The sequence below is a fragment of the Nothobranchius furzeri genome, chromosome 12, assembly GCF_043380555.1.
Source record: "Nothobranchius furzeri strain GRZ-AD chromosome 12, NfurGRZ-RIMD1, whole genome shotgun sequence".
Taxonomy (NCBI): Eukaryota; Metazoa; Chordata; class Actinopteri; order Cyprinodontiformes; family Nothobranchiidae; genus Nothobranchius; species Nothobranchius furzeri.
In genome coordinates, this window is record NC_091752.1 from 53,322,221 (window position 1) to 53,333,917 (window position 11,697).

At 46.8% G+C, this 11,697-nt stretch overlaps 1 protein-coding gene across 1 annotated transcript; it reads right to left on the reverse strand.

Annotated features, from left to right (window-relative positions):
* Window positions 1–5,918: 5,918 nt before the first annotated feature.
* Window positions 5,919–9,237, reverse strand: LOC107376620 (protein Tob1). The gene is made up of 2 exons (XM_015945815.3): window positions 9,007–9,237; window positions 5,919–8,073 (listed from the first exon to the last, which is right to left on the reverse strand). The coding sequence occupies exon 2, from the start codon at window positions 7,873–7,875 to the stop codon at window positions 6,832–6,834; it is 1,044 nt and encodes a 347-aa protein (XP_015801301.1). The 5' UTR covers window positions 7,876–8,073; window positions 9,007–9,237; the 3' UTR covers window positions 5,919–6,831.
* Between the last annotated feature and the right edge of the window lie 2,460 nt (window positions 9,238–11,697).

Here is an 11,697-nt window from a genome sequence, read left to right on the forward strand (position 1 = left end):
CTCCCAGTGCCACAAACAGCCCAAGGGCCCCAGTTTGGACACCTTGTTGTAAAGAACGTGCGTATGTTTTTCGGCTGTCACAACGTGAGGACTCTAGAGAGGTGGCACACTACGTGGCCCAATATTTCAACGAGCCAAATCGCACAAAGTGCCACCCTAGCAGGACACACTAACAAGCATATTCACCGAAAAACATACATCAATAAAAGTCAGCAGATACAGAAGGCAACGGCGATGATGAAAGGACAAAAATGCACCACTTACTTCAGACCCAGGCCCAGCCCGAACCGGATATATGGGCTCATCCAACTGTGGACCCAACACCCGCAGGAGGAACATGAAGGGTCCAGTGCAGTGTGGATCGGGTGGAAGACCGAGGCGGGAGCCTTGGCGGTCCGATCCCCAGACAAGGAAACTGGTTATTGGGACATGGAACATCACCTCGCTGGCGGGGAAGGAGCAGGAGCTTGTGGCAGAGGTTGAGCGGTACCGGCTAGATATAGTCGGATTCACCTCGACACATAGCGTTGGCTCTGGAACCCAAGTCCTTGAGAGGGGTTGGACACTCTCCTTTGCTGGAGTTGCTCCGGGTGAGAGGCGGAGGGCTGGGGTTGGCTTTTTGTTAGCCCCAAGACTCTCTGCCTGTGTGTTGGGGTTTACCCCGGGGAACGAGAGGGTAGCTTCCCTGCGCCTTTGGGTCGAGGAACCGGTCCTGACTGTTGTTTGTGCTCATGCGCCAAATATCAGTTCAGATTACCCACCCTTTTTGGAGTCCCTGGGATGAGTGCTAGATAGTGCTCCATCAGGGGACTCCATTGTACTGCTGGGAGACTTCAATGCTCACGTGGGCAATGACAACATGACCTGGAGGGGTGTGATTGGGGGGAATGGCTCGCCTGATCTGAACTTGAGTGGTGTTTCATTATTGGACTTCTGTGCAAGTCGCAGTTTGGCCATAACGAACGCCATGTTCGAACATAAGGATGCCCATCGGTACACTTGGTACCAGGGCAGCCTAGGTCACAGGTCGATGATAGACTTTGTAGTCGTATCATCTGACCTGGCGGCCGTATGTTTTGGACACCCCAGTGAAGAGAGGAGCGGAGCTGTCAACTGATCACCACCTGGTGGTGAGTTGGATCAGATGGCAGGGGAAGATGCCGCGTAGACCTGGCAGACCCAAACACATAGTGAGGGTCTGCTGGGAGCGCTTGGCAGAAGAACCTGTCAAGACGGTCTTCAACCCTTATCTCTGGCAGAGCTTGACCGCATCCCGGGAGCAGTGGGGGACACTGACTCCGAGTGGGCCTTGTTCCACTCTGCAATTGTTGAGGCGGCTGTTGCCAGCTGTGGTCGCAAGGTGGCCGGTGCCAGTCGTGGTGGCAACCCCCATACCCGCTGGTGGACACCAGAGGTTCGGGGAGCCGTCAGGCTGAAGAAGGAGGCCTACAGGGCGTGGCTGGTCTGTGGGTCTCCGGAGGCAGCAGAAGGGTACCGGACAGCCAAGCGGAGTGCAGCAGTGGCAGTTGCCGAGGCAAAATCTTGGGCATGGGAGGAGTTTGGTGAGGCCATGGAGAAAGACTACCGATCGGCTCCAAAGAGGTTCTGGCAAACTGTCCGGCGCCTCAGGAGAGGGAGGCAGCAACTCACTCACACTGTTTACAGTGGGGATGGGGAGCTGCTGATGTCAACTGGGGTTATAGTCGGGCGGTGGAAGGAATACTTTGAGGAGCTCCTCAATCCCACCTATGTGCATTCCGAGGAGGAGCCAGAGCCGGGAGACCTGGGGATGGACTGTCCAATCTCTGGGGCAGAAGTTGCTGAGGTAGTCAAACAACTACACAGCGGCAGAGCCCCGGGGGTGGATGGGATTCATCCTGGGTATCTCAAGGCTATGGATGTGGTAGGGCTGTCGTGGTTTACACGTCTCTGCAACACTGCGTGGTCATTGGGGGCAGTTCCTGTGGAGTGGCAGACCGGGGTGGTGGTCCCCATCTTTAAGAAGGGTGACCGAAGGTTGTGTTTGAACTATAGGGGGATCACACTCCTCAGCCTCCCTGAAAAGGTCTACTCCAAGATACTAGAGAGGAGGGTCAGATTGATAGTTAAATCTCAGATTGAGGAGGAGCAATGTGGTTTTCGTCCTGGCCGTGGAACTGTGGACCAGCTCTATACCCTTGCAAGGGTGATAGAGGGGGCATGGGAGTTTGCCCAACCAATCCACACGTGTTTTGTGGATTTTGAGAAGGCTTATGACCGTGTTGCCAGGGGCACCCTTTGGGGGACACTCCAGGAGTATGGGGTGGGTGGCCTTTTGTTAAGAGTCATTCAGTCTCTTTACCAGAGGAGCGTGAGTTTGGTCCACATAGCCAGTAGTAAGTCGGACCTGTTCCCGGTGAGGGTTGGACTCCGCCAGGGCTGCCCTTTGTCACCAGTTCTGTTCATAACCTTTATGGACAGAATTTCTAGGCGCAGCCGTGGTGTGGAGTGTGTCGAGTTTGGTGGCAGGAGAATCTCGTCTCTGCTTTTTGCAGATGATGTGGGCCTCCTAGCTTCATCCAGCTCTGACCTTCAGCTCTTGCTGGGTAGGTTCGCGGATGAGTGTGAAGCAGCTGGGATGAGGATCAGCCCCTCAAAATCTGAGACCATGGTTCTCAACCGGTAAAGGGTGGCTTGCCAACTCCGGGTCGGGAGAGAGGTCCTACCTCAAGTGGAGGAGTTTAAGTATCTCGGGGTCTTGTTCACGAGTGAGGGTAGGAGGGATCGGGAGATCGACAGGCGGATTGGATCGGCGTCTGCAGTGATGCGGACGCTGAGCCGATCTGTCGTGGTGAAGAGGGAGCTGAGCCAGAAAGCCTGTCTCTCGATTTACCAGTCAATCTACGACCCAATCCTCACCCATGGTCATGAGCTTTGGGTAATGACCGAAAGAATGAGATCACAAATACAAGCGGCCGAAATGAGTTTCCTCGGTAGGGTGGCCGGGCTCAGCCTTAGAGATAGGTTGAGGAGCTCGGACATTCGGGAGGGACTCGGAGTAGAACCGCTGCTCCTCCGGATCGAAAGGAGTCAGTTGAGGTGGTTTGGGCGTCTGGTCAGGATGCCTCCTGGACGCCTCCCTGGGGAGGTTTTTCGGGCATGTCCTGCTGGCAGGGGGCCTCCGGGTCGACCCAGGACACGTTGGAGAGGTTACATCTCCAGTCTGGTCCGGGAACGCCTTGGGGTCCTGCCGGAGAAACTAGTGGAGGTGGCTGGGGAGAGGACAGTCTGGAGCTCCCTAGTTGGGATGCTGCCCCCGCGACCCAGATAAGCGGAGGATGACGACGACAACAACACCATTGTATTTTCAAAAAGACGGCGGATCAGAAGCCAGCAGCTACTTCAAGAACAATTTTCAATTTTATAAGTCAACTAATGTAAAATGTCTTTTTTTTTTAGATCCAAAGAAGTTTTCTATGGTTGGTTATTTGCTTAGTAGTTGCAGTTTTCGTGGCTAGCGGGTAGAAACTTATATTTTTAACTTAATGAAAATACACACAATTTAAAAGGCAAAAGTCTTGTTATAGTTTTATATTGAAACTAATATGTATAAAATATAACATTATCTCCTGTGTCACGCCACGTTACGTGACCACCGTGGAAGCTGCAGTCACGTGATGCAAGTCTGTTCCATTTAACCGTTTTCTTTGACCAAGGAAGGACAGTGTCCTCATAAGCAAGGCACCTCGCCTCGCAACACATCGCCTTGCAAGGCCAGGCGCCTTGAGATTCAGAAACACCCTAGTTGTTTTCGTCACTCCCTGGGTGTATTTTCATTGATTGGTTGCAGACTGAAGTCAAAGGTTTTGTGACACTGAATTTGGTTGTGAGCGTACTCAGTAAGCTCTCATTGGTCCGACTACAGAACGACCGCAGACTTCCAAACCGTGCTTTTAGTCATGACTCTGTTCACGATGAGACATCTGTCTAGGACAGTGGGCAACAGTGGCACAGGAGTTAAGTGTAATCGGAAGGTTGCAGGTTCGAGCCCCGCTCAGTCTGTCACTGTGGTTGTGTCCTCGGGCAAGACACGTTGCCTGCTGCTGGTGGTCGGAGAGACCGGTGGTGCCAGTGCTCTGCAGCCTCGCCTCTGTCAGTGCGCCCCAGGGCAGCTGTGGCTACATCATAGCTCATCCCCACCAGTGTGTGAATGTGAATGACTGATTGTGTTGTGAAGCGCCTTGGGGGGTTCCAGGACTCTAGAAGGCGCTATATCAAATACAGGCCATTTACCATAGGATGGCCGAGTGTGGCCGGGGCTTAAAGCACCAGCCATCAGGAGGGAGGCAGGGGACACCCTGGACATGTCATCAGTCCATCAGATAAGACACATAAAGATAGACATGTTTTTGTTCTGTAAGAGGAAGCTAGCAAGCTAACTCCACACAGAAATGCTGCAACCGGGATTCAGGCCTGCAACCTTCTATCTGCATGCCAAAAGTGCTGCCAATTTCACCACCATGCATGCTCTCCAATATAACGTAACAATCACTCATTTTTCCTTAAATATAGCACACAAACATATTTCTGAGGACTTTTTTCTTCCATAATCTAGATTTTAGTCTCTTTCACCCCAGCTCAGAGGTCTAAGCTCAGATGTGTCGTGTTAGCTGCCGCCGTGTGTAGCTTAACAGCAGAGCTGATGTGTGTGACTCCACTCTGCTCCAGTTACCCCGGCTGAACGTCCCAGCCTTGTGTTGCAGCAACGAGGCAACAGAAGAATTAGAAATAAAAACATTCGGTTCACCAATTAAGTGTGCAACATGTGATTTACCCACCAGTTCAGCTATTTTTACTTTATTCATTTGTCCTGCAGACTTTCACTCAGACAGCCGTACGTGCACACAAACACAGCACTGCAGACCAAGATAAACAAACACACTCCCACCAGAGGCTGTATCAGCAGCTCCAGATAAACGCACACACAGGCTGAACTTTACACAGCCCTATCAGGCCCGGAGTGTATCAGAGGACACAGAGACGGACGGACGAGTGATGATGGGACAGCTCCACAGGGACTCTGGAAGTGCCAGCAGGGTCAGGGTGATTTCAGACAACCACTGCAGCACAAACAGCCCATAACCCGACATCACCATGCCCTAAAGCTGCTTTTCATCTTTTATTTAGCATCAAGTGTGATTTTCCTTTCAATTTAAGTTGCACGCCAACTACCATGAACAACTCCTATTCTGTCCAAGCCTTAAATGATGAAGCTTCTGCATGTTTTTACATCTATCTGGGTTTTATTTAAATCAAGCTTTAACTCTGAAATCTGTCCTCGATGGCACAGATCCAGATCATTTTCAACCACATAAATCAGATCCCTCAAGTTATCCATTTGCAGGCCACACGGCCGGGGACGCTGGGTGGGACGTAACTCAACTACTCTGAACGTAGATTTAATCATTAGCTAATAAGCAACTTTGTAGTCTCATGCTAGCTTCCAGAACCTTCCTAAGAGCTGAGTGAACAGATAATTATCTTTAGCATGATGAAATGTTTTGCAGTTAGTAAATATAGGATTGCATCTGTTTTTATTTTTCCCAGAAACATCTAAAAACGACCGCTGGCTGCGATTATCCTTTGAGTTCAGGAGGATTTCAGGCTAAACTGGTCACAATCCCACTAACCGGGTGTGTGTTGACACTCAGACCAGGGGGTGAATTGTTGCAGAGAGCTGATTTGTTCCTGAAAAACTGGTGATGAGTCAGGAAAAACCTGATTTAAAAGTAAAAAAAAAAACGAAGTTTTGCCTCAGCGTGTTTAGCAAACCTCCCAAAACACAACAAAGTGACCAAAGGTGATTATTTTCAAGCGTTTTTAATACAAACTTAATAAACTAATCAGTCCCTCTTAACATGTAAGACACTGACTCCGAATACTTTGTTATACCGTTTGTTTTATCAAGTATTGCACAATGTAGGTACAAAATTAATATACGATTACATTTTTGTCCATATTATAGCAAAAATCTTTCAACTCTTAACAGAAAATACAACTCATTTTTATTTTTCTCAAAAAAAAAGAAGCAAATATTCTTAAATCCCACCACTACGGAATATTCTGTACACAATCTTTAGGATAGTTGATGTATTCTTCTTAAAGATGGATTCATTTTATAATTTTAATAAAAAAAGAAAACAAAGTCGCTGCAGCCATCACAGATCACTGGAGTAGTAAAAAGATATAAATGCAATACCATGTAGTAGAAACAATAGATACTCTGATATTTTACAAACTCTGTACTAAATTAAATTATACAATTAGAAAAAGACCAGGAAATTCCACTTATTCAAGCCAATTTCTTGAAAAACTGGCAATGTCCAGTTATATTTAAATACTGAAAGAGGCCATGACTTGCGGTGGTGTTTATTTTTTTATTTTTTTTTACCATTTTTTTGTATCTTAAAACAGTTGCGTAAAAAAAATATTTTGTGCTTGGTTGTCAAAACAAATAATGAATTTTGAAGTTTAGGTAACCAAGCTTGGACAAGTTGTACTACAAGCTTCGATATTTAAGAAAAAAATATGAAAATAAAATAATAAAAAAACAGCAGAAGAAACAAGTTTAACTCAAGGGGGCGTCATATTTCACCCTCGGGCTCGTGCTCTTAGACTTGAAACGGGGATCTTACAGGTTACAAGTCACTGTTTTCCTTTTATCTTTGACATTCTGTTTATGTTTACACTTTTTTTTTGTTGTTTTTGAAAATGTGCATTTGTTTCCACCATCACTTTACGTCTGGTCGTTTCTGTATGAAGTAGTAGCTTAAGTAGTACCTTGTACGTGTACTAGTTGGCCATAACTGGCTGGAATTGCTGGTTAGAATACTGCATGTTGCTTAAGCTGAAATTCAAGCCATCCATGAGGGACTTGTCGTTAAGGCCACCGTAGGCCGCAAACACATCAAAGGCATTGCTGTACTGCAGTGAGGCGAGGCTGAGTGGGCTGTCCCCAGGAAACAGAGCACTCTGGCTGCCTTGGCCCTGCAGGCTGGGGAACACGAACTCCTTGGCGTTGGGGGACAGGGCTGAGGGTTTCTGGTGCTGCGGCGGCGGCTGCACTCCGAGCCCCAGTCCGTACAGCGAGTGCATGGAGGTGGAGATGGCTTTCTGCTTGAGAAGACTGTTCACACTCAGGCCCAGGTTGGTGGGAGAGCTACGCGCCACTTTGTTCCCAGCGCTGCTGCCGCCGTTGTTGTTGTTGTTGCTGCTGCTGCTGCGTCCACTGCTCTTCATCTTAGTGGAGCCGAACTTGGTGGCTGCGAAGGTGGCGGTAGTAAAGGTTAAAGGCTGAGTGGAGCGGGGCATGAAGGTGGGGCTGACCGCCGCAGAGTGGCCAAAAGGGGGAGACGGAGAGCTGGAACCCGGAGACACGCCGTTCACAGGCTCGCTGATGGGCATGAAGACCTGCGCATCAGGATTGAAGCTGTTCTTGATCTCTTTGTCCAAATCCAGCCCTACGTTAGCAGCTCCACTTTCGCTGCTGTCGTCGACGAACAACACTTTGACCGGCCCCTTCTCGCCAATCTGGTAGGACACTTCGTATGGGTCAATCCACACGCTGAGGTCCTGGGGCAGGTTATTGCGAACGTCTTCAATTTCCAGCCCACTCTCTTTGGCTGCTTTCTCCACTACAGGGTCCACCTTCTCCCCCACGTGGATGCATCTGAATCCTGAGCCCTTGTATGGCTTGTCCGGGTACCAGTGTCCTTCATATTTCTGCTTCAGCTGCCGCTCCAGCTCCTCGCCGAAAATGTTCACCCGCCGCCTCGGCAGTTTGTTGTACAGGTACGAGATGATGAAGTTGAGAGCTACTTGGATTTCAAGCTGCATAGCGAACTGCTGAAGTGATCCAGGTGCGTGGAGATTAGCTGTGTGTGACCTTGAACGCGTCCACTGGGTCTGCTTTGTTGATCCGTGTTTGGCAACACAGACAGGGCGTCGAAAGCAGCAGGGACTCGGGGTGAAATCAAAAAGTGCTGGTTTTGTAAAAGTGGCGTCCTTCCACAGGGTGTGACATACACTTTTTTCCTGCAAAGATCATCAGACAAAGAGGACACTGTAAGTCAAATAACATCTTAAAAGGATGCATGTTTGCAGCAGGTGAAAACAAGAAGAATCTGGTCTGTCAAGTAGAAAATGCAGCTAATCCTGAGTGAATAATGTCATCCCGGTGCTTTGTTGTTGTTGATCACACATTAACCCACACCAGAACTGGGAATCCTCTTACATAATAGGCCATTAGGCTGCCTCCATAAGGCAGGAGAGAGGAAAAGTACTGCAGGGTTACTGCCTTTAATTACCAGCAGCCCTAACACGGCCTTGTCAATAACTCCAAGTTGTGGGTTAGTTGATGAGGAAATGATCAGGGGGTGGACCTCAAAGCGTAACAACCCAGTCACGGGGTTGTTTTCTAGGCGTAAAGCAGCGATTAGTCTCTCAGGGTTAGCGATTACACACTGATAATGTCGAAATACGCCTTAAAGCTCTTTCTATATGCAAGTTTTGCCATTTTAAATCAGAAAAATGACATTATTTGCATATCAAACCCCAATTTAGATGATTTTGTAAAACGGGGAGTGCTAAAATAATCCCCTAATTTGAAAGAACGTGTGAAAATCCACCTGAAAATATCTTACGTCTCCTTTTGTTGAACCGAGACAGCTCATCTTGGGTCAGATCGTGTCTTTAATCGTAAAATTTGTGCAAAAACCACAAAAATAACAGCCTGTTCTAACTGGGGTGGACATTTTCAGCTGCGATAAAGTGCAGTCATCTCAACAAACGCATAGAACTATTCTTTTGTTATTTAATTTCCGGAAAACGAAATAATCTCGACATTTATCTACATTCACCCATCCCTGACTTCTTCGACACACGTTGCAAATTTAGCTTAAAGAGTAGAAAAACGAACACGCAAACACACAAGACACCGAAATCGTAAAAACAGCGAGTAGTACTTACTTGTTTTTGAAAAAATAAAAATTCTCAGTAGTTATGAAGTACCGTTAATTAGTGCAAATAGAAAAAAAGTAAAAATACTTTCTTCACAGAGAAAATAGTAGCAACGTTACAAAAAAGTATTCCAGTACATGTAGATTTTGGAGGATTGGCGTTGAAGATTTGCTTCAGTTTCGGTTTTTTTATTATTATTTATAAGTTTATTTCAGCGTTTTGTTTCTTCCTCGCTCAGCAGGCTTGCAGAGTAGCTCCCTCCTACTCGGGAGTTTCGCAACTTCGTCCCCTTCTGCTCGGCTGTTCCTTGTATTTATAGCTTCCCTCCGCCATTGGCACGAGGCAGGCTGTGATCCGGTTTCAGAGGTCAAAACAATCCTATTGGCTGGCTATACGCCAGCTTTTGCCAGAGTCGTGCGCTCATTGGCTAATTCCTGCTGTCAATCATAGACATGATTCTGAGAAACAGGAGAAACGCCTGTGCTGAGGGTTTGCGTCAGAGATAACCTAGGTCTGGTGCTGACAGCGAAAAGCAAAAGTAATTGATGAGAAGGCAGAAACGACTTACATTGTGTTAAAAAGGTGTGTGGGGTCGTGGGAATAGCTTCAGGAGATATTGTGATAAACGCCGTCTAATCGCAGGAAGACAGCTCCCCATTCTTTGTAATTTCTGTACGTTTTATGTCACTCACCGAATCATTTAAAAATGCTATTTCAAGGCGATTTTTCACCTCATTTCTATGACGAAACTCGAGCTGCATTGTGCCTGGGGAAACTGCGGGACATTTAATGGAGCTTACGTGCGTTGCCTGAGAGGAGATTCCCTACAGCGGAACGATACAGCAGCGTGGGCGGTGCTGGGCGCTAGCTAGAAAACACAGGCGCTGATTGGTGGAGACCGCAGCAGGAGCCCCACGGTGAATGGCGTTGCCGTATCCAAGGTGCTGATGTAGGCTGCCCACGTCACTGCTCGGCTCAACGCACCCTGTTGCCCAATTTAAAGGGGAGCTCAAACACAAATAGGTTTATGATAAGAAGGCGCGCGCTGAATAGAGCCGGTCACTTCAGCACCAAACGTAAAATTACACAGATTGACAATTTATTTAAAGGGACAGTAGGCTGCTAGAACAGCACAGACATGGAGACTTAAAACAGGAAGTCTAATTGTGATAGGTTTGTTGTCTCTGAAACGAATGTGTTCCTAGTCTTATTTTTGTTTACACAAAAACTTTAAGTGGAGTGGAAACAAGTTGGTTTTAGACGTCCTTGAAGCATTTAAACTTGCCAAGCAGTCAAGTGCTTGTTGGAAATTGCTCTCAGGACCAAACCCAGAGGAAACACGTCAGCTGAGGAGCTGACACCACTGCTTATAGTCACATTCATAATCTATAACACATTAGCATTGTCAGTCACCTATTATATGCTTTTTAAGCTATTTCTCTAAGCTCATACACACATCTGTGTTTGCTATGGCAACAAACAGTAAGGTCAGTAGTCCTAAGGTGGTGTGTTAAGTCTGCTTTAGGGTCTAATCTGCTAATCATTAGAGACTTAAGTATCCACCACTCCCAGTCACCTAACACTTCTGCTTATGACAGAATCTAGAGACCAAATATCTAACCGTTCACCATCACCGTTTGTGATCTTGAGTTCACATCACCAACGATTGCTGCTTATTTTGTAAGAATACAGCACAAGGTTAGGGCTTTATTTGTGTAACAGGGACCCACCGGGTTTTTGCTGGGAACAGAAACAAACGTTTAAGATTGCAAGATAACTCAGTTTTCATTTAAATGGAGGTCACCTTAAAATTAAAGTTGCATAAGTGACATTTGGTGCAGGACCTATATCACTGTAATACACAAAATGTGATCCCATCCTGACATCATGTGAACAGATTCTGTCCTCTTGCAGAACAACGTTCCACAATAGCATGATAATCATCTTTTGCTTTGGTTCTGATTCCTGTTCAGAAGAGACAGAAGAAAAAATCTGTTATAAAGTTTATGATTGTCTTGAATGATTTTATAGCAACGATGTTCCTTAGCAGCAGAAGCACAAACATGAGATTTCTCTCACACTGAACCACTTCCATGCCCCCCCCCCCCCCCCATTTTTTTCTAGCTCAGATGGAAAACCTTTGACGTCACTGCTTGTTATTACTTAACACAGCTCTACAGAGCGCCCTCGGCTCCTCGTAACAGGCAGATGCTTAGCTTTTCCCCCTCTGAAGTGCAAATCAGGTGGTGGGCGAGACACTGAAGGAAGGAGGCAGACAGAAGAAGGGAAAGAGAGATTTGGGGCGATTGGATCACATTGTAGAATTTAGATTTTTGGCAAACATATAATCAGGAGTGGGGTTAACTAAAAACACATTAAAATGACTGGTTGTGTTATTGACCAATGGGAAAAACTAGCTAACAAGGTCATTTTCATGCAGGTTGCACTAAAATGCTAGAAAAATGAAACATTCATTACGTTTTTGTCTGGCTCAGACCCACCAAACAAAGGTGATTCAGAGCTCTACCTTTGTGGCCTTTCAAAAATCATGCTGACAATGCAGAAAAGGACAAATACGGATACAAAATGACGTAGCAACCCTTCTTCAATGTGGAAATGGCAACATTTCACACAGCTTTTACATTAAATTTCAATTTCAAGTCGCATCGTCTCCATGCATAGGACAAGATGTATTTGCTA

What these genes read in the sequence shown, in the direction of transcription:
- LOC107376620 (XM_015945815.3), bottom strand. Translation starts at nt 7,875, where the DNA reads ATGCAGCTTGAAATCCAAGTAGCTCTCAACTTCATCATCTCGTACCTG.